Below are 22,867 nucleotides of genomic sequence, written 5' to 3' on the forward strand. Positions count from 1 at the left end.
ACTGCAATAAACATTTTTTACCGACAGATTATTGTTCATTTATCATTTGAGTATATGCCTGAATTCTTTCATTCCTTAATTTATATATTTTAAATGCTGAAATTTTTTTTAGTAAAAATGGCCCAAACAGGCACGGCTCACGCGCGGCCAGACAGCCGATTTCGAGCTCATTTTCAGGGCTTCGGGAAAATTATATATATTGGTCCTACAGTTCCGGGAGTTGAAACTTTTTTATAGGAAATTTCTTCCTATTTTCGAATTTTCGATTTTGAAAATCTCAATTAGTTTTAGAAATATTTTCAAAAAATTAAATCCATTCTTTATTATTCTCTAAATTGTTTATAACTTTTGCTATTTTCATTTTCGGAAGTCGTCCGTTTTCAAAAACTTTCTAGACGCTATTCCGAATCGAATGACACCTCAACCATAATTTTCGGAGACTGCTGAAGAAAGTTCGGAAAAAAGCACTTCTTGATCAGATTAGTCAAGTTCAAACATAGCTTAACAATCTTTCAACAGCTACAGATTGGGGATGAGAAAAAACAGAGACTCTGTTTTTGCCCATGAAAACACCATAATCATTGGCAGGTTTAGAATTACTGAAACTAGTTCATTGTAGTTGCATAGTAGGTATCTAACTGCAGTAAAACTTAAAGCAGTAGAAAAACAGTGATGAGTGCATCCGATGTTGTTGGGATGATGACAATTTCAACTTCGAGTACGGCATGATTGTTGATCAACAAAATACTAACCATCCAGTATATCGAAAACTGATTCAGGCATTCTACGTATCAAACTCAGATACTAACTCTGACGGTTAAGAATGCGTTAATAATAAATTGTTTTGGTAATAAATGATAAAATTAATTATTATTAATTTGTAGAGAAATGTCAATTATGATTTTCAAAATAGAAAACATTCTCCGAATAATCATTTGAACATTCGAGATATATAAAAAAAACGTTCATAAACAATTAAAAATCGTATTTTTTTTCTGAATATCATATTATGAAGATAAAAATTTTTTGAATTCCCATACGGTCATACACAATTTATAAACAAATTGCGCTAAAACAGTTTGTTCAACTTACCGAATGGCTTTATTTGATACAGAAACAGGATATAATGATAAATATATAGAAAAATTAAAACAATATGTTATGTTACTAAAAAAAATCATAATGAACAAAATATAATGTTTTTGAACTTTTATAATGTGATCTTGTGGAGCACATTGATAAAAAGAGATTCACGTTCATTACAAGACCAAACACGACTATGATACGATATTTCATCATGGAATCCTAGTGCCTATCTTCCGGCTCCATCATCAGATCAGCTCCAGAGTACCTACCATATTGTCATCAAAATCACATAAAACTGCCAATTTTCATAACGCTACGATCTTTAAAAGATGGTTAAATTAGTTTTCTTAGATTTGACTACATACATACATACATACATACATACATACAGGTCGACCTAATAAAAGCGTATTAAAAACGAAAAACTCTAGAAAAAATTAAAAAATATTTAGGTCAGTCCTTAAAGAAATATTGAAAAATGCATGACTCGAAAAATCGTATACCATTCACGGAAATGAATCTTGACAGGTCTTGATGCCTTCTAGATGGCTATCCTGTGTAGTGTGTATCAGCCAAATGGAATAAATATGACACTGAGTAAATATGACTGTGCTCAACAAAACACTCAGGCACGTCCAATTTTCAACAACCAAATTTTTCAATGCTCAATAACTCAGTTAACGGGAACAACAACTCGACCACGAACTCGGGCTTTGCAACCGTTACCACATCGCCTCTGATAATGTATACCGCAGTAGTAGACGAAACGTCAGGCATAAAAACCTGCAAACCACGCAAACGCTGAAAACAGATTTTACACTGTCATCTACGGCCGTGAATATTTACATTCTTTGGTAATTCATATTATTTATCCTATCGTCTGTCATTTTGGCGTCTTCAACTAGTTTGAATACTTTGAATTCTTGCTGTTTTCTAATGGAAATATACAATGAACTTTTTGTAATTAAAGTTGAACTTTCAATAATCACACCATGCATGTGTCGGTTTCACTTCTCCTATCATTATATTCGGCTCGCTTAAATATCATACAGTGTTAAAATGGAAATATGCCAACCAAGACAAAAATTATCGAATGATATTGAAAATTTCGTTATGGAATAAACTTTTCATGATCAGTCAATATCACTTGGTACCTATGTAAAAATGAAATACATACCGGCTACCTGAAATCCATACGCAATTTGTCGTTGGCACAACGCTTGTTGAAAAACAGATGTGAAGAAATTAAAACCCACTTGCTGCCTACATTTAATGCGGTAAATATTGGCAACGTTGTAAGGATTCCCAATAATCTATTTCATGTATGAAAATATACTTATTGGACTCCCTATTATCAATCAGATGTCTGATGATGGTGTATACTGAGGAGTTCTTATGAATGTTTGACGGACGGACGCTCTACTATCGAATCAATAGTGAACTCAATTTTTTTATGGTGGTAAAAATGTCATGCCAGCCTACAGAAATCAGTTTTCTAGTACTTACCATGAAATATATTCGGTAAATTCTTCAAATTATGATGGACGCCCTATCAGCGCATTCAATGTATGGATGCCATATTGATATCGGGATGTATATATATATATATATATATATATATATATATATATATATATATATATATATATATATATAAAATTAGAGACAAGTCTCCTATTGCTCTCATGGATCTGTTTTGAAGCTTCTGTAGTCTGTTTAGATTTTCATTTTCTTCTGAATATAACTACAGTGCGCATTAAGGTTCAATTCTTGTTCTAGTACCACTCCCAGATATTTAAAAGTTGTTACCCTTTCAATGATGGCATTATCAATATAAGGATTCAATGACAGCTGTTCATCTTGCAATTGTCTTAAACGATATTTGCTACCTATTAACATGCATTTTGTTTTATTAACATTTAATTTGAGGTCGTTTTCACATAACTACTCGTTTATATTTAATAGTTCCTCATTCAAACATTCTGAGATTTCATTAGTTGTCCTAGAACAGTACAACATGTGTCGTCGGCAAACAGTTTTATCTTACACCTTTTAACATGTATCACAATATCATTTATGTACAGCAAGAATAGCAGTGGACCCAATACTGACCCTTGAGGGACTCCAGAAATTACATTTAAAGTACTGGATGTCACTTAATTATATTTAACTAGCTGCTTCCGATATGTGAGGTAATTTGTGAACCATTTTAATACTTTATAATCTAGTCCATACTTATTTAATTTCATTAAAAGTAACTCAATGTTGACCGTCTCGAATGCCCTTTTGAAATCCAGAAAGACAACACCTATAATACGTTTTTTAGATAGCTCAACTTTCCACGAAGAGATTAGAAATTGCATTGCAGTTTCACATGAATGGGATTCCCTAAATCCAGATTGTTCTTTAATCAAAATATTATGTTTCGCTATAAATTTCATCAATTGCTCTTTCACTGTGATTTCTAATATTTTCTCATAAATTGGCAGGGTATTTATGGGTCTAAAATCAGATCCTATAACGGTGTTTGTAATTTTTTCAATAGGAACGATGGTGGCAATTTTCCAACCATCAGGAAATGTTCCAGTGGTTAACGATAAATGTATCAAGTCCAAAAACCTATTTCCCAGTATTTCAAATGTTAACTTGATTATATTCATATTAACTCCATTGTCATCTGTATTATTTTTCTTGAGGGAAAAAATTATATTTTTTAACTCACACATATTCAATGTTTCAAATTCCCCAAGTATCTCATTTCTTGGTATAATATAACTGAGAACATGATTATAATCATTTATTGGTACTATACTTTCGGTTAAATCTTTCAAACTGTCAACGAAAAATTAATTAAAATATCCTGCTACTTTTGCTTCATTTCTTATAAGAACACTATCAAATTGTATACCTTTGAACTCTTATTTTCTATTTCCCTTTACTAAACCTTTCAGTGCTTTCCGCATAGTCCTACTGTTTCCTTTATTTTCGTCGATCTTTGATTCATAATACTTTTTAGTTTCAATTCGTATCTTTTTGGTAACGAAATTACGACTTATTTTATATTTATCCCAGTCACATTGTAGTTTGGTTTCCTTGGCTTTTTTTATGAAGAAAATCGAGTTTTTTTAGATCTGCCATGATTTCGTCTGTAAACCACACTTTCAATTTGAAATTATGCTTCCTTTTGAATGGTGCATGTATGTATTGTTATGGAGAATCGTCGAATCACTATTAAAGAAGTTGCTGAGAATGTTGGCATGTCGGTTGGCTCATGCCATGCAATTTTTTCGATAATTTTGGGCATGAAGCATGTGGCAGCGAGGTTCGTTCCAAAATTGCTGAATTCTTACAAAAGAAATACGTCGCATGAGCATCGCTCAATAATTGTTGAATGGCGTCAACGGCGATCTAGATTTGCTTAAAAGGGCCATAACTGGTGACGAATCATGGGTATATGATTATGACATTCAAATCAAAGTCCAATCGTCCCATTGGAAGAGCCCAAGAGAGCCAAGACCAAGAAAAGTACGCCAAGTTCGTTCAAATGTCAAGTTTTTGCTCACCGTTTTCTTCGATTACCGTGGTGTAGTGCGTCAGGAGTTCTTGCCACATGGTCGTACGGTCAATAAGGAGTATCATCTTGAAGTTATGCACCACTTGCGAGAAGCAATTGGAAGAAAACAACCGGTATTGTGGAAAAACAATTCATGACTTTTGCATCACGATAATGCACCTGCTCACTCGTCATTACTTGTTCGAAATTTTCTTATCAAAAACAACCCCGTGTTCACCAGATTTGGCCCCCCCGCGACCTTTTCCTTTTCCCAAGATTGAAGAGGATGGCGTTTTGCGACAATTGAGGGGATAAAAACAGAATCGCTGAGAGAAATCAAGGACATACTTAAAAGTGGATATCAGAAATGCTTAGAGAATTGGAAAATAACGGTGGCACAAGTGTATTATGTCTGAAGGGGACAAAATTGAAATTGATCAATAATTTTTTTTTTTGAGAAATATTAAAATTCACCTTATTTTTTTAACATAGTAGTAAATTAGAAATCAAAGATTAAATTACAAACTAACACAATAACAAAATAATTTTGAATACTGTGTCGAGGAGAGATACACGTTTATGTACAAGAAATTTTCTTATAACACAATAACTAATACTAGAAATTCATTTAATGACCCTCATTTGATGATCGTAATTACTAAAAGTAATTATTTGAATCTAAAATGGTTGTAAAATTTAGTTTTTTTTTATCACCTCCTGATGATGCTGATAACTCTGTTAGCGACAGGCATGTCGTACAGTGCTATAGTTCTGGTGTGGAAAAAGTGTTTTTATTATATTCACTTTATGCCAGAAGTTCCAATATATTATCAAGTAAATTATTACCTAGTTTTCTGTTTTCCTAATATTTCACCAAATGCGATAGTATCATATTTGACAAATCGTTCTCAAGTGACAGTAATAAATAATAGCTAATCTGACTGTAAGAGTGCTGAGTTAGGAGTACTGAGTTAGGAGTACCCCAGGGGTCTATATTGAGACCAACTCTTTTTATAATATTTTCAAATGACATCTAAGATACCTGTACCACACCAAACAGAATGATACTTTATGCTGATGACACAAATATACTCTTAGCTCATAAAAACTTGGGAAGTCTGGTAAACTTGGGTAATTATGCATGTGATGAATTCAGTAAATACTGTAGCGACAATGACCTTGTCTGCAATATAAAGAAAACTATGTTTATCAATTTTTTACCCAAGAACGGTACCTCGAATCCAGATCTAATGAACAACATCAATATGTATGGTGAAACTCTGGAATACTGTCAGGTTGCTAGATTTTTAGGAATACTCCTGGATCAAAAGCTAACATGGGAGGCACATATCGACAGTTTATGTGTAAAGGTTGGCAGTGCAAACTACGTAATTCAGAATCTGCGAGACACTGTCTCTGCAGAAGTTATAAAACTCATGTATCATGGACTGGTACAATCAAGGATACAGTATGGATTGATCATCTGGGGTAACTCTGCATATACTGACCGCATTTTTAAGGTTCAGAAAAGTCATTCGCTGTATGGACAAGTCTCGTCCACTGGACTCTTGTAAACCACTGTTTAAAAAATTCAACATTCTACCGTTGCAGTGCCTATACATATTACAGCTAGTGTTATTTATCTATGATAATAAACACCTATATCCAAAAAACTCTGATATACATAATTACGCTACTCAGGGTGAACATACTTTATACCACCCCTACTCTCAATTGAGTGTGAGTCAAAATTCCCCAAAATTCTTGGGTATTAAATGTTTCAATAAAATAACAACTTTTATAGGGATCAATAAAAGTAGAACTGTAATGAGGAATAAACTATATGATTTCTTGTTGGATAACTGCTTCTACAGTATGGATGAATTTCTTGCTTTTAGTGCTTAGATGAATGACTTAGTTTATTTTATACATGTAGTCTTCTCTTTTAAGTTTGTTCAAGATCAAACATTTGTGTTTTGCTTTTAGCTTTTTACTTTTGACTAGTCCAATAAGTTTTCTTATGTACCTATTCAGTCTTGTAATTATGTATGTGTGAAAATTTCAGTGATGAATAAAACTATTTCTATTTCTATTCTATAACTGATATTATTGATAGATGTAACCAGAGTTTTAAAGAATCATATTCGTGAACCAATAGATAGCATCGCTTTTCAGTTGTCCTAATTTTTTGTAGTACACCACATATAAATGTGGAATAACAGAACAAAAATAAAATCACATTCATGAACCAATAGCAGTTAACCCTTTCTATATGAGTGTCGGTTGTATACGTACGTCCATGTGAGTACGAGTGTCGTACAAGTTTAAATGATAATGGACAACTTCACGAGTGTCTTACGAATACGGCGAGCTGGACATGTGTAATATAACATGTGTAATATAACTATATCTGCAACCTCAGCGGCTGCGCATTTGATAGTCAAAATATTACTGTTTAAGGCACGTGTTTCAGTCAGTGTCATTTTGTCATAGGGTAAACACTGTAAACATGTCTCGCAGGTATTTAACCCAAAAAGGGTTGGAAAATATAGCCGACAATTTATCTGACGTGGATGATAACGAGTGTACCTTCAGCAGTGGAAAAAGGGAAGATGAAGAGAGATACGATGATGTGCGGGAATAGGATGATGAGCCAGAACACGATGAACCGCCAGATAACATTGAATCTGATGAAAATGAAACAAATTGTGTTCTATACTAACCCTTTATGACTCACGGCAAGACACTTCATAAAAAAGATACCGAAATCCAAACCTACTGCAAGACCTCCCGTTAGAAGGTGTGCAGTATGTTCTGTGAATAAAAAAGAACTGAAACAACTTACCAGTGCGACATTTGTAACGTCGGATAGTGTGTGAAACCTTGCTTTGAGCTTTATCACACCAAAAAGACGTTCTGAATTTTGAAAGTATTCCTTTATCTTTTCTTCCTTCAAACCGTAGAATTATCTTTAATTTTTTTGTGGAAAAAAGATTGATTTTTCTTATGAATAAAATGAGTATTTTGCATTTTCTTTTCATTATAATTGTTCTGAGTACGACTTTTGTACGTATACGTCAAATAAAAAAACCTGCGTACAGGGAGTACTGCATAAAAAAACACCCTCGTATAGAAAGGGTTAAACAATCTTTATGTTGTGCACAAAGTATGAAATCAATTTCCAGGAATTAAAATTTGAAGTTAAAAATTTATGAAACTACCACGTTGAAGATTTTTCAGTGAAAGAGGAAGGGCTTTAAAAAAGAATCTCTTGGCTTGAAATTGTCTTTTTGTTTACATATTTTTAGATATGAATTTCGCATTTACAGTAGAAGATTAATAATACGCATTTATTATTAGTGAATTGTTATTATTTTTATATAACATACCTTGCTTCCTTGCATGATGAAGGTTAATAGTCTGGGTTCGTACTGTGGTGGTAAACTTCTTAGTAGTATCGTATTTTCTTGTAATCTAGGTTCCTCAAGCCACAAAGAGAATGCCTGAAATACTTTCAGACATGCCTGATTGAATTGTTTTCTGTCTTCTTGTTGATCATCCTCTTCCTTGCTATCCAATTTGCTTTCAAAATATTCAACAGATTCTTGAAGTCTTCTCTTAATTCTCTTCAGAAATGCGAAATTTATGTAACCATCAAAGAATTTCTCACCAACACAACATTTCTCTACATCACTTGAAATTGGAATTCGTGCTAGATATAAACTGAAAAATTTTTGCCACAGTAAAGGCAACAATGGATGGTCTAAAGCAGTATCTAGAGCTAGTTGAGCCCATCGATATATGCATAATAACCCAGAAGTGAAAGATTGTACCTTCACAGCACTGGAAGCTTTCTGGAAAAAATATTCAAAATAGTAATTTTCTGAAAACTATAAACTATAAATGATTCATTGCTGGGCAGTTTACGAAGGTTTGTTTTTTGTTTGAAAACAAATCTAATTAGAGTAAATAAAATATGAGAAACTTTCATCGAAAGGAAGAGAAATTCACATATATCATTGAAAATGTACGCACAAAGATGTGTTTCAGATGTGAACTGTACGGATTTATTGGTATATAGCATCATATTTATATTGAAACTTACCAAGAAATATTGAATAAACAGAATTATATTTACTTTAAAAAATGAAAGTTACAGACACTTTGATTTGTTTTAGACTATAAAATTTCAGTTGATAACATTTTCTCTCTGAAATGTTAGTTAATTCAGCACTTGCTTGTGTTCATATCTCTCTTTTAGATATTAGTTTTTATTTTATTTTTAGATATTGACATAATCCATACAAGAAATTTACTTGGCGAGGTTAATTTCATTCATAAGTTCATTAATCATCTCTTTACAATTTATTTATTTTGTAATAGTTCATAATTTGAATAAAATAAAACTTTATTATCTGAAACAACTACTTCCTCTGATAAATATCAAAAGAAATCACTTTTTCTTTCTCAATTTATCATCAAACTTTCATAATGGAAGCTGAAACTCATTCATAAGAAAAGTATTTTGGATATTTGGCGATCTTCCTTTACAAATTTCCAATTATATTCCTAAGAATGCTAGGCAATGAAATTAATTAAAGAGAAAATTCTTTTTGGCTTTCTATTTCTCTATCAAAAATTGTTGAAAACTTCCAAAGGAAGGAAGAAATCAATCAAGTTCAAAATAAATTTTTTACACAAAGATGTGTAGATCATACATAGAAGTCACTTTCAGATACAAACCATAAAAAACTTCTGTGAAATAACTTCTTTCACATGAACATTGAATTACACGAAAGAAAAATTAGTTTTGTAATAACTATTCCCAAATGAACATTGAATTATATGGAAATCACTTTTTTCTATTCAGTTTGCACTCCAAACGTTCGTTGTGGATTCGAAACAGATATCAATCATAGAAATGCTACACAATATATGTGAAAGAGTTATGGTATGAAATTTCAATTGCATGTGAGTGTAGGGAAAATTATTATTATAAAGGTATCAAGTTTTACAATGAATTACCAAATATTTTGAAAAGTTTTAATGAAATTCCGAATTGGTTTGAAAAAATATTTATTGCTTTGAAATTGTACAGGGTGAGTCAACAACATTCCCTCGATCCATTGCTATTAAGGAAAACAATTTTTCAAATTGCTCAATTTTTTTTCGCAGTCATATCGATAAATACTATTTTTTTAATTATTTCTCGCATACTGGGTGATTCAGCCGAGCGTGGCCAATCAAAGTTATATTTTTTCAAGTGGAACACCCAGTATATGAATGCATCATTCGATTCCATATTTTTTTAGCTCTCTAAGGAATTTTTGTTTTCGAATTTCCACTGCGGCATTGCCAAGTTATTCCAGAAAAACCTATTTTGCAGACAATATTTTATTAATGCACCACCCGCATATCTACAACAATTAAGTGGATTATTTTTAGGAATAGTTAGTCAATATCACAATGATAATTTCGAGAATCTCAACTTTCGGTAAAACCGGTCAAGTTTCATTCTTTTTCAAACAGACATAATTCAACTTTTTCGAATGTAACACCCTGTATTTTTTCATTTGTATTAAGTGTTTCCAAAAGAGTCCAAAAGATTTTCAAAATGGCGACCATTTTCTGCAACACATAATGTCAGTCTTTTTTTAAACGAATTCTCTACACATTCCAGCACATCCTCTTGGATTTCCCTGAAAGCTCTAGTGATTCTTCGTTTCATCTCTTCTATAGATGTTGAAAGAGTTTGGTAGACAATCCATTTGATATACCCCCATAAAAAAAAATCATTTTGGTCAGGTCAGGTGATCTGGATGGCCACACCACAGACCCACTCCTACCTATCTATATTTGATTGAAATGATCGTTGAGGTATTCCCGTACCTCCGTTTTAAAATGTTGCACCGTTTTGTTGTAGCCACATTCTAAGTCTTGTTCCATATGGAACCCCGTCCAATAAATTCGTAAACTCATGCCAGTGAGATGCCCATCCAAAAAATACGAACTGATAACTTTTTTCCGAGAATTCTACCCCAAATATTCAGTGACCAACGCTGTTGATTGGGACTGTGGTGTGGCCATTCATTAAAATGGAACTGTGATTGACATGTTATGCCGATTCACAGTTCCATTTTAATGAAAAGTCATTCCATCAGAAAATAACAAGAAATTGAAAAAATAAATTTCCTGATTGATCTTTTCTAAGCCCCATCGGCAAAATTGAACACTTTTTCAAAATCTCTTTCTCCTAACTCTTGAATCAATTGCATGTGGTAAAGATGAAATTTGCTTGCTCGTATCATTCAAAACACGCTGGTTTGAGAAAATCCTAATTCCCTGCTCAGGTCTCGGGTACTCACATGGGGTTTTTCAACAAGGTGAAGAGCAATTTCAAATGTATTCTCTTCTTTTGTTGCAGGGCAGACACATTCGAACTTCTCGTGATTGACATTTTCAGTTCTTTCAAATCTTGTTTTTAGAGCCTGAAATGCCCTTCTATCTAGTTGTCTTCTTTCAGGGAACTTCTCTTTGTAAATCCTAGATGCAAGGAGGCAGTTTCCGTCACTTTCCCCCAAAGCATCGACCATTTGCACCATATCTTCCAATACTTAATTCATAATGAAAATGATTCAATTTACACGCGAAAAAAACTTCAACACATGGCGATGACAAATTCCGAGATTCATTTTTTGATGTCAGTCATGGATAACTGGGATTTTAAAGAAAAAAGCAGTATAAATATTCTTTAGGTTTTTTACGCATTTCTTACGTTGAAACCGCTGATAACTATCACTAGATGGTATGAAAAATGCTAATGCACTGACAATTAGTTTGAATATTCGAAAAACAAATTTGAGTAAGTGAACGTGCGAAAATACATTTTTTGTGGTTACAACAATTAGTAAAACTTGGTATAATTTATAAAATATCAGTTTTTCGTATAGTATACCTCTGATAAAAAATGTAGTGAAATGTTGAAACATTTCATACAAATGAAGAAATACAGGAGGTTCCATTTGAAAAATTTGAATTATGTCTGTTTGAAAATGAATGAAACTTGACCGGTTTTACGAGCACCCTATATATTGTTTCCGAAAGTTGAGATTCCCGAAATTATCATAGTGATGTTGACTAACTATTCCAAAAAAAATCCACTTAATTGCTATAAACATGCGGGTGATGAATTAAAATATTGCCTGCAAAATAGGTTTTTCTGGAATAACTTGGCAATGCCGCAATGGAAATTCGAAAACAAAAATTTCTTGGAGAGCTAAAAAAATATGGAACCGAATGACGTATTCATATACTGGGTGTTCTATTTGAAAAATATAACTTTGGTTGGCAACGCTCGGCTGAATCACCCAGTATGCGAGAAAATAATTGGTTCTTCTAATAGTAGGTTCTCCCTACTATAAACAGGAGTGTTTCTTGAAAAAATAAGTCCTTTTTTTATCAAAAGGCAGTACATTTTTTACTTTCAAATTATGTCTCCCTCTCCCAGTTTTCATCTTTCCTTCCCTCATCTCCCTCTCTTTCTATAAGTAGTTCAAAAACATGTTGAAAATTTTCCGTAAAACACGCAATATTGCCACAACAATAACTATAACTATAGACTTACCTTTATGGCTTGATCAACATTTACTTTGCCTTTCTGTTTGGTTAACTGCACAAGAATTTCACTCCACAATCCAGTGCGAATTTCTCTTTCCTCGTGTTCAACAGATATCATGACGTAAGCAAGCCAAGTATAACTGGAAAGTGAATTGGATATCAAACTACCATTGGTATTGGTACTAGAAACCCATTTTAATAACGAACTTATAGTTCCAGTCTGTTCTTGTGGCGTACCACACTGAAATGTAAATTATAATTAAACATCTATATTTTATTGTAACTCTCAATAAATGAATACTTTCATTTGAAAAACATTCCATTAAGATCTAATATGATATTGAAAAGTTTAGTATATGGTTTTTTCCAATATACACATGCCTAAAATAGAACTCATTTTGAATTAAAATTCGTTTAAAGTGGTATTGAGTGATGCTGTTTGTATTACTTTGAATATGAGGACTTTTAGATATCTAGTTATCTTAGATCGGTACTTAAATTCATCGGTGAGTCCACCAATGAATTCAAAACGTTAGCAAGTTTCTATTGGTTGGAGCAATCTATCGAATTTTTAAAGAACTTGCCTGAATCTGTAAAATTTACGTTAAAAAAAAGGATATTGAGCGAAATTGTGTATATTAAAAAAATGGAGTATCAAGCCATCATCAAGTACCTGCATTTGAAGGAATTAAAAGATAGGCAGATAAAAAAATATTTGCTTATTAACAACTTTGATGACCAATTTCCTTCATATGCGACCGTGAAAATGGGATTGCAAGCTTCAAAAGTGGTGAATTTTCCACTGATGATGAAGACTGATCAGGAAGGCCACCCCATAAATATCGATTAAATTCATGACATTTTACCAAATCATCGAATTGGGCTAAAATGACTGTCTGAGGCGCTGAATATTCCGAATGAAAACGCGTCCAACATAAAGTGGACGTCGAACCGTATGTAACAAAATTTTTGCAGAATGGATTTCCAAATGTCTGAATGTTGACCAGAAAAATGCAAGAGAAGCATTGCGTTTGATCTGTGATTAGAGTATATTTCCAGTACTCAGGAATAAAAACAACAATCGATGAATTGGAAGAACCATAATCGAGAACTACTAGTCATAGTTACTATGATAAAATTATGGAGAGATAAACAGAAAAGTTAATTTGTTTGTTGGCATGCGAACAATTTGTTATTTAAGCTTTGAATTACTCAAAAACTTACTCATTGTATTCTTTTGCTCAACCCTTGCATATGATACCCATATCCATCTTGGGCGGTCCACCATATTGGATTTCAAATCATGTTATTTGTTTAATTCATTTTAGTAAACTCTTTCATTTGATACCGATATACGATATAATGGCGGATCGCTATCTTTGATAAGAGGCTAAACTGCCCAGTCCGTACCAAAGTTGCCAAGTGTATCCAGTTTGTATTTCTCGGGAAATTACAAACTATACTTTAAAAATCAGGTTATGTATTAGAACTTGCTTTAGTTATACTGTGGTTTCCTTGTTCTTTATCTACCTGTATAGAAATTTGAATTCAGAAAATGCCAGTTATTTGTAGCATATGTGAGAAAGTATATGCCACACAATCATTGATAAAGGGTGAGATAGAATAAAAAATTCAAACAGTTTATATCTAAAAAAGGGTTGATTGAATTTGTTATACTCTGTTGTAGGTTATATCCTCAATGACAACAGTGATCAAAAACATAGATTCTTGAAGAGCCAGGGATCTTGTAAAATAAATAGTTCTTGCACAAGCAAAATCAAAGTTTTTAAGGAAAACAACAAAATTCTGGTTGAGTGTTAAAAAGTACATTACGGTCATAAGCTTGATATACAACATATTAGATTGCCAAAAACCGAAAAACAAAATGTTGCCACAAAGATAATGAATGGTGTTGCACCTCAAAGGTAATAATGTTTTATACTTATGTTATTATCACAGACTTATTAATAAACAATTCTAATCCCAATTTCTGCAGAATCCTGTGATTTAGATATCTAAATCTAAATATTCACTTATCAATTTTGAATTATTCATATCTTTTACCAGAGCATTAACAAACAATTTTTTCACAGAATCTTAGAATTCACTCGTGATAATATTGGTGAACATTTGAAAAGATTGGATTTGTCAACTACTAAGGATCTGAGGAATATAAAAATAAGCTATGGTCTTGAATTGAAAGATGGAAAGCGAGACTCTAATAATGCCTTTTCTGTGGCTCTTTGGGTGAAAGAATGTGAAAATCTCAAAGAAAATCTTATTTTGTTGTGTAAAGAGCAGGGAAAGGACCCTAGTTTTTTCAGAAAAGAGGACTTTTGCTTGATAATAATGAAAACATTTCAAAGACAAATGATGAAACAGTTTCCATCTATAATTACCATTGATAGTACACATGGCCTAAATGACTATGATTTTGAAATGACAACCATTATGGTCTTAGATGAATATCACCATGGTTTTCCAGTAGCGGAAATGTTCACAAATAGAAAAGGTACCATAGTGTAGAGTGTATTTTTTTCAGCAATCAAGGACACCATAGGTATGTACAGTCTTACATTAATTTGTTTTGGTGGTGGTTGGTAGCTATGGTTGTTTTATTTCAGGAGTTATTCATTGTAAATTTTTCATGTCAGATATGGCTAAGGTGTTTCTTAATTCACGGTATGGAAAGATGGGTCCGCCTTATCCACAACACTTTGCTCCTGGCTTGTTGAAAGAGCTTGGCAGAGCAATTTGAATAAAATTTCCAATAAGGACAAGCGTTTAGAATTTTACAAAATACTGAAAATATGGCAACAAGAAACTTTTGAATCAAACTTTGTTTCAGCTTTCGATAATGCTTTGAGTTTTATATGTGCAACAATGAAGTCACATTTTGGAGAGTATTTTTCTAATACCTACAGCCATAATTAAAAAAAAGGGCTTACTGTTTTAGAAAAGAAGCTAAAATTAACACAAATATGCATTTAGAGTCGATCTGTTTAAAAATCTGTTTAAAATCTGTTTTTCCGTTAACCAGCTGTTGCACCCCTACGAACGACAACCCTCAGAAGTCGAAACTTGTGCGAGCTAAGGATTAACGAGGTCTTACCATTTAACGTGTGACTCCTAACACGGGTTGGACGATAGCAAGTGAAGATCGATCGTTCAGACTAGGGCTTGAACCACCGACCAACACGGCAGTCAATTTGAGTGAGTGAACAAACCACCCACGCCGAACCGCTTGGCTACCGACCGACCATACAGTAATCAAATATTTCTTCTTGGGAAGAAAGACAGTAAAACGCCTTGACAAAGGTTTAAACATGTTTAAATATGTAAGAGACAAGAGTGTAGAACGAATTATTACATTGAACAAGGGTGAAAATACCAAACAAACAAGACTGATATCTCAGAATCACTAGAAGGCAATTAAAATAGCGATGGTATACAATTTTGAAAATTGGTAATAACTTGAAAATTTACAAAAATCAAAATATAGGTTGTTAACGTTAAGAAGAGAATGACGTCACAAGATGACACGTTACGGCGTTGCCAACATGTGCACTATTTCGAACTTTCAAATTTTTTTTTACTGTTGATATGTTTTATTGCTATAATCCTTACTTAATTTTGTTATTTGTTGGTACTATTTCGAAAATGCTTCAGGCATATTGAATATACTCAGGTTTCATAAAAAAAAATGATTAGTTCTGAAAAGAAAAGAAAGACTGGCAGTTTTCGAGTTTTTTTTCGATTCGGCAACGTCTGAAATTTTACTATCAGTTGAGCAACTTACAAAATGAAATATTACTAGTTTCATTTCTGTTGAACGCATTTCAGTGGGAATTTAAAAGTTGTTATGTTGGATATACAAAATTACCAAAAATGACGTCATTCTCTTCTTAATGTGAACAGCCTATATACTATCCACCAGATTTTAGAATCGATATGCTGTGAACAATTATGTTTTTTCTATGGGGCGTGTAATCATATCCATATGATTATAAAAAAATCTACCAAAACAGAAATACATTTTAATTTGACTGATAAAGACATTTCAATATCTGAATGCTTATCATCTCTGGGAAAAGAACATCAATAATCAAACATAGGACGCAGAATAGACCAAACAAAAGAATTGATTATGATATTAGAAAGTTTAGATTTTCATCAACTTGATGATGACACTATCAATAAAATACATCAGCATTTATTCATGATAAATAACCCAAAAATAAATCTTCTAAAAGATACATTGATCCACAAATTAGGTTCACATCAACAAAAAAAAAACGCGTTCAGAAAAAAGTTTCAACGGGCATCCCTATAAGACCTGACAACAATTCAAGAAAACCTATCACACGCCCCTGAAGATGTATTTTTTTACAAATCGGTTCAATCTATAAGTGACCACCAATATTGCTGATTATTACCATTTCAATATGTATGTTTTTTCATTGATTTGAAATTTCTGAAAGAATCTGTAAAAAATTGATTTTTTGGTTGTTGCTTGTATTTTATTTCATTGTGATTTCAGTTTTTTTGCTTGATATAATTGTTATTCTTTAGCTCATCTTTCTTCAATTTTTTACAGATTCTTTCAGGTATTTCAAATCAATTTATATTATATTATACAATGAAGTCCAAACTAATGAAATGCACCACGAAACATTGTCAACTACCTTCAAACAAATGTATGTTTTTTGTTTGATGATAAACTGTTATTTTTATAAAGTCGTTTTTAGTAGCGTACTTCCTAAGTTACATTTTGAATTTCCCGCAAAATACAAACTAGGTACACTTGGCAACGTTGATACGGACTGGGCGGTTTAGCCTCTCGTCTATCTTTGGCGGTCCACCATGTTGAATGCCATCCAAAATAAACTTATGAAAAATTTCAGCTCAATTGGTTGGGGACAACTGCTTCAACATTCAGTTGCAAGATTTGACTCGAACTAACATACATACATAAATGCTAGCGTACGTACATTTGTGCGTGCATTCGATACTCACATACATATTTTCACCTACAAATCCAAATCCCTCCTCCTATTATTCAACAAACTCCCGCATAATGTAAATGAATTGAATTCAAATATTATCAATCCAAATATTAGCTTGTAAGAAATTGTTTTTATTCTGTACTTGGATTCATTGCAAATACATATTCAAGCTGAATGTGCTGCATTTTTCAGACAGTTCTGTCCAACTTTCATAACTCGATTTTCTATATAACTAGTATGATACAACTAAATTGAAATATTTAATGCAAAAACTGGAAAAAAGAGAGGTCATTGTTGATCTCACACATGAAAGAGCAAGCAAAATAATACATGGTTTGCCATATATCATACAAGTCCCGTGAAAACAGTTCTGAGCTGCTCATAAGGAAGTAGTGGCTTGACAAAAAAAATTATTTTCAACAATTAGTCTACTAATGATAGTAAATTTACAAATTGTACTCACTTGTTGCTCTCGAAGTATATTGTAAATGACATCTAAGGCATCTTGGTACATGAAAGCTGTTTTTGTAATAACATCTAAAAGATACAATATACCAGAATCTTTATTCCAACCAGTTACAGACACTAGTGAATTGATCCATAAGCGAACCAGGCATCTTGGACTATCGAGATCATAATATGTATAGTTCACAATTTGAGTTTCAACCATATTCCCAAATTGTTGTAAAACTGTATTCTGAGCATATACCAAACTTTTCGCCATAGAAATATATCCTCTGTCTGCGTTCAATAAATTCATTAAAATATTTTGAAATATTTCCAAATTTATAACACACTCTTGACAGTTGATGAATAGAGGAACAATCAAATAGAGAGTAAAAAGAACAGCTTCATGTTTTTGTTGTGTTTGCAGATACAGCAGTTGGGAGAATCCTTTTGTGCAAATCAGTGGTACTAGATGACCCCAAGAAGTCATCAACACAGTGACAAATAATGCTAAGGGTTGTTGTTCTCTCACTCCTTAAAAAAGAGTCATAAATGATTATATAACTTATTAAGAATCACATTACCTTTCACCAGTATATTATATCGTTCCATTTCTTGAATTCTTCCAATTTCTTTGAAAGATTTGTCACTGATATGAAGTCTCAGTCTCAAAATTGTTTGCCAACCCCAATTTTCGATACCTGGTTCTTGTAGTACAGCATTAACCACCAGTAAAGCTACATTACAATGTATATCATGTGGAATTTCGTCCCAGTTGAGCCTAGATAAAATCATTCTCGATAATTTATTCTCGTTGGATGTAATAGAGTTGTTCAACAATAACCTGAAAGTGCAAATATATAAAATCAAATTAGCTGATTTTCTGAAATTGACATTTATGAAGCTGTGATTAGACAAAAAAAATGATAAATCTGCAGTCTGGTATCATGACAAAACAAACCTGGAAATGGTTTCCAAATCATTTTCTGAGAATTTCCAAATAGATAATGGTAACTCTTCGTAAAGATACAGTGACAATGAGCCAATTTTTTGTATGTTATCCTTCACTTCTTTCAAAATATTGGAGAGTAAATGGGGATACTTTGACGTGATATGCGTTAATAATATTCTAGCTGATTTAGAACAACTCTCTTGACTGGCTTCACTAACAAATCCAACCTGAAACAAATCAAAGATCAATTAAGTTCAAATAAACCTCAATTCACAGCTCGAACTTCAGAACTCTCTCAAAATGTCAAAAATGTGCTTTACTGTTCAAGAAATATAGTTCGTACTGACAAATATATTCAATACGGATTCTAAAATCTGTAAAAAAGATTCAGTGAACTTGTGCAGAGTATCATTAAAGACAATAATTGATAGAATATGTGGAATCTTACGAATAAAGATGAACATATAAACTTAGGTTTGAATTCAATGATAAATACAAATCAACAACTAAAAACTTCCAAGCTGGCTCTCATTTCCGTAAATTGTTCCATTGCCAGGGCTATTATTTATGTCAATGATATGATGTTCAATATACAGAGGCTAAGCACCTCTATTCACCCCTTTGGTTATGCTGACGATGTATCAATAATACATTGTGACACAAACAGTCGGTCATTAGGAGACCTTATGATAGAATCTGATGAACTCATCCGGATTTGGAATAAGAGTAACTACCTTTCCCTCAACTCTGACAAAACTCTGAATCTCAACTTTACACTGGTTGAACAAAGAGATGAAGATCCAGTAAAATTACTCGGTGTACACCTTGACAACAGCTTGAATTTTTCATATCATATCAGGTATCTTTCAAAACGTATCCAACTGCCACATATATTATAAGACAGCTGAAAAGCAAACTAACGGAAGAATATTTGAGGATATATTTTTCAATATTCCATTCAACAATGACGTACGCTTTGATAATATGGGGATCCTCAAGTCACTCAGCTAAAATATTTACCCTACAAAAAAAAGTACTCAGGATAATGGCTGGGAAAAGTTTCAATGAACATTGTAAACCAATTTTTAGACAATTTTTAATTTTAACACTTCCTTTCTGTTTTATATATGAATGCTTAACCTACATGAGGAAAGAAATCTTCAAAGGCAATATGATTAGAAATGAAGAAATACATAAATACCCCACTAGGAAGAGAATGGACTTTAGATTGCCTAAACCAAGAATAACCAAAACTAAGCACTCTTACAGATATCTGGCAATAAAATTTTATAATGCTCTTCCCACTGATCTAAAAGACGTAGCCCTGAATATGAATCGATTCAAAATTAAAATCAAAAAAATTTTTATTGCGGAAAGTTTTTACTCATTCGAAGAATACTTGGATTTCTTTTTATATTCAAATAGATAAGTATGTACATCTTACGAAGTCTGATGGATTTAATGTTACTGTTACCTTAGGGTGTATCTAATAATTTAATTATTAATAGTGTAATTCTATTTATGTACATGTAAATGTGTATATACCTATATGAGTTGTGTGTCTGGTGTATATGTATGTGTGTGTTCTTTTTGAGTTTATCAAATTATTGATTTGACGTATGTAAAAACACTTTGTGTAATAGCATGAATAAATATCTATCTATCTATCTATCTTCCGTTAAAATATGTTTTTTTCGTTATCTAGCTGTCGCACCCCTGCGAACAACAACCCTCAGAAGTCGAAACTTGTGCGAGCTAAGGACTAACGAGGTCTTACCTTTTAACGTGATATTCCAAACACGGGTTGAATGATAGCAAGGGAAAATCGTTTGTTTGAAGGTGATTGACAATGTTTCGTGATGAATTTCACTAGTTCGGACTTCCATTGTCTACTATATAAAATGATTTGAAATCCCTGCCACCAACGTCATCAACATGAGTTCCCGCCCGCTCACGGGAATAGAGGAATCCTTGTTGAGGAAAGGCCTGAATTTTGCCATTACGCCAACATCTGTGCCCACTTTGGAGATAATTACTGCAGTGGAATCCACCAGTTCCCTCATTGACCAGACCGAGGCAGAAGAGTTCAGATGGAAAATTAGAGAACAGTTGGATCGAGAACCAGTTCCAACATCTAACATCAGCAAAGAAGAACGTAGAGCTCTGAACGGCCTACGTAGAGACAACACCATCAAGATCCTACCTGCAGATAAAGGAAACGCTACTGTGGTAATGGATACCGTTCTCTACGAACAGAAGATCGAAGAGGTTCTGCAGAAGGGACGATACACAAAGATCGTACGGGACCCTACTGCATCAATCGAAAGGAAGTTGTACCAGATTTTGAAAAAACACCAAGTCTATTTTCCGGACAAGGAAAGATCATGGCTAACACCGCACCACAGTAAGCCCCCTCACTTGTATGGTCTACCCAAAATCCATAAGAAGGACGTTCCGCTTAGACCGATCATCAGCTCCAGAGATTCGGCTACTCAAAACTTGTCTAGATTTTTACTTCCTTTAATACAACCATTACAAGGAAAAACATCGTCTTTTGTGAAGAATTCAAGGCATTTTGTCGAACTACTAGGGTCAATTGAGGTTACACAGAAAGATCAACTAATTAGTTTCGACGTGGAAAGCCTTTACACCAACGTTCCGGTCGAAGAAGCACTCCAAATCATACAGAGAAAGCTATCCGAAGACGGGAACCTGAAAGAGAGAACGAATCTACCTATAGAAGTAATTATGGAATTACTAGGATGCTGTGTACGAAACTGTTATTTCCAACTGAAGGACGAATTCTTTACACAAGATGAGGGACTGCCAATGGGATCGCCACTTTCACCAGTCATAGCCAACATATATATGGAGTGGTTTGAAACTCTGGCCATTGAAGAAGTCCACAAGAAACCTCGAGTCTGGTTGAGATATGTTGACGACACCTTCATAATATGGAACCATGGGAATACTGAACTAGCCGCCTTTCTGAAACACATCAACAGCGTGAGACCTTCCATCACTTTCACAATGGAGAAGGAAATCCACAATGAATTGCCATTCTTAGACGTTTTGGTGAAGAGGACCGACACTAAGTGGGAAACATCTGTATACCGAAAACCCACTCATACGAGACAGTATCTGAACCACGAATCCAACCACCATCAATCGACAAAAAGAGGAATCATCAAGACTCTATTAGACCGTGCTTCTGGGCTCTGTAATACAAAGGAAGGTCTCGAGAAGGAACTAGACATCATCAAAAATGATCTTCAGCGGAATGGATACTCCAAAGCGATGGTAGAAAAGACTTTGGCTAAAAGACAGCAGGAGCCTCGCAAGGAAGAGAAGCCGTCACAACCAGTGCTTGCACTTCCCTACATCAGAGGATTATCGGAGAGGATAAGAAGAATTGGTTCCAAGTACAACATAAGAACCTGTTTCAGATCCGGTAACACTATCCGTAGCAGCCTCACGACAAACCAGGCCCCCAAACGCGGACTGCGATTCCAAGAATTGCATTTACCGGATACCCTGTGAGTGCGGAAAATCCTATATTGGTGAAACTAAGAGGCCATTGAATGTTCGCATTGCCGAGCACAAGAAGCACACACAGCGAGGAGAAACCAGCAAATCAGAAATAGCAGACCATGTTTGGACCCATCAACACAACATCGAGTGGTCCCAAGCTGAGATCTTGCACAGAGAGGAACATTGGTTCAGGAGAAAATTTAAGGAAGCCGCATACATGTTGTCCAACAACGTATTCAGCCAGGCCAGCGTAGATATACGAAACATATGGAAACCCGTCATCAAACGAAAAATGACCAACTCCCGCCAAAACGGTCATCTCTCACGGAATCAGTGAAGCGGAAAATGGAAAGTAGAAAAAGTGAAAGTATTTCAACGACCTATAAAATAGTCATCTCTCGGAGGAATCAGTCCAGTCATCACCCGAAGACGATTGTAGATACCAACAATCGAAACGTCGTGAACTAACGTGACTTGGAATCTCTACACTTCTTTATTTTTTTTATTATTTTCTTTTTTCATTCCTTTAATTTTTATTTTTTTATTTATTCAATTATTATATTCTTACTTGTAGGTTATTTCACTATCATTTCATTTCAGGTTCATTGGTGCTTAATATAATTGTTATTTTCAACTATTCTTTTTTTAATTATTCTTTTTTACTTGTTTCAGGGA

The 22,867-nt window shown here is 33.6% G+C and overlaps 1 protein-coding gene across 1 annotated transcript in view; it reads right to left on the minus strand.

Moving 5' to 3' along the window:
* Positions 1-22,867, minus strand: part of Epg5 (ectopic P-granules autophagy protein 5) — an 84,759-nt gene that overhangs the window by 36,701 nt on the left and 25,191 nt on the right. The window contains 5 exon segments of the mRNA XM_074182631.1: positions 8,029-8,493; positions 12,264-12,497; positions 17,726-18,243; positions 18,294-18,553; positions 18,671-18,888. Coding sequence (XP_074038732.1) covers positions 8,029-8,493; positions 12,264-12,497; positions 17,726-18,243; positions 18,294-18,553; positions 18,671-18,888 — 1,695 coding nt within the window.

The sequence above is a fragment of the Leptinotarsa decemlineata genome, unplaced genomic scaffold (assembly GCF_025532065.1).
Source record: "Leptinotarsa decemlineata unplaced genomic scaffold, Ldec_3_MD MMD2_tig00026328_RagTag_RagTag, whole genome shotgun sequence".
Taxonomy (NCBI): Eukaryota; Metazoa; Arthropoda; class Insecta; order Coleoptera; family Chrysomelidae; genus Leptinotarsa; species Leptinotarsa decemlineata.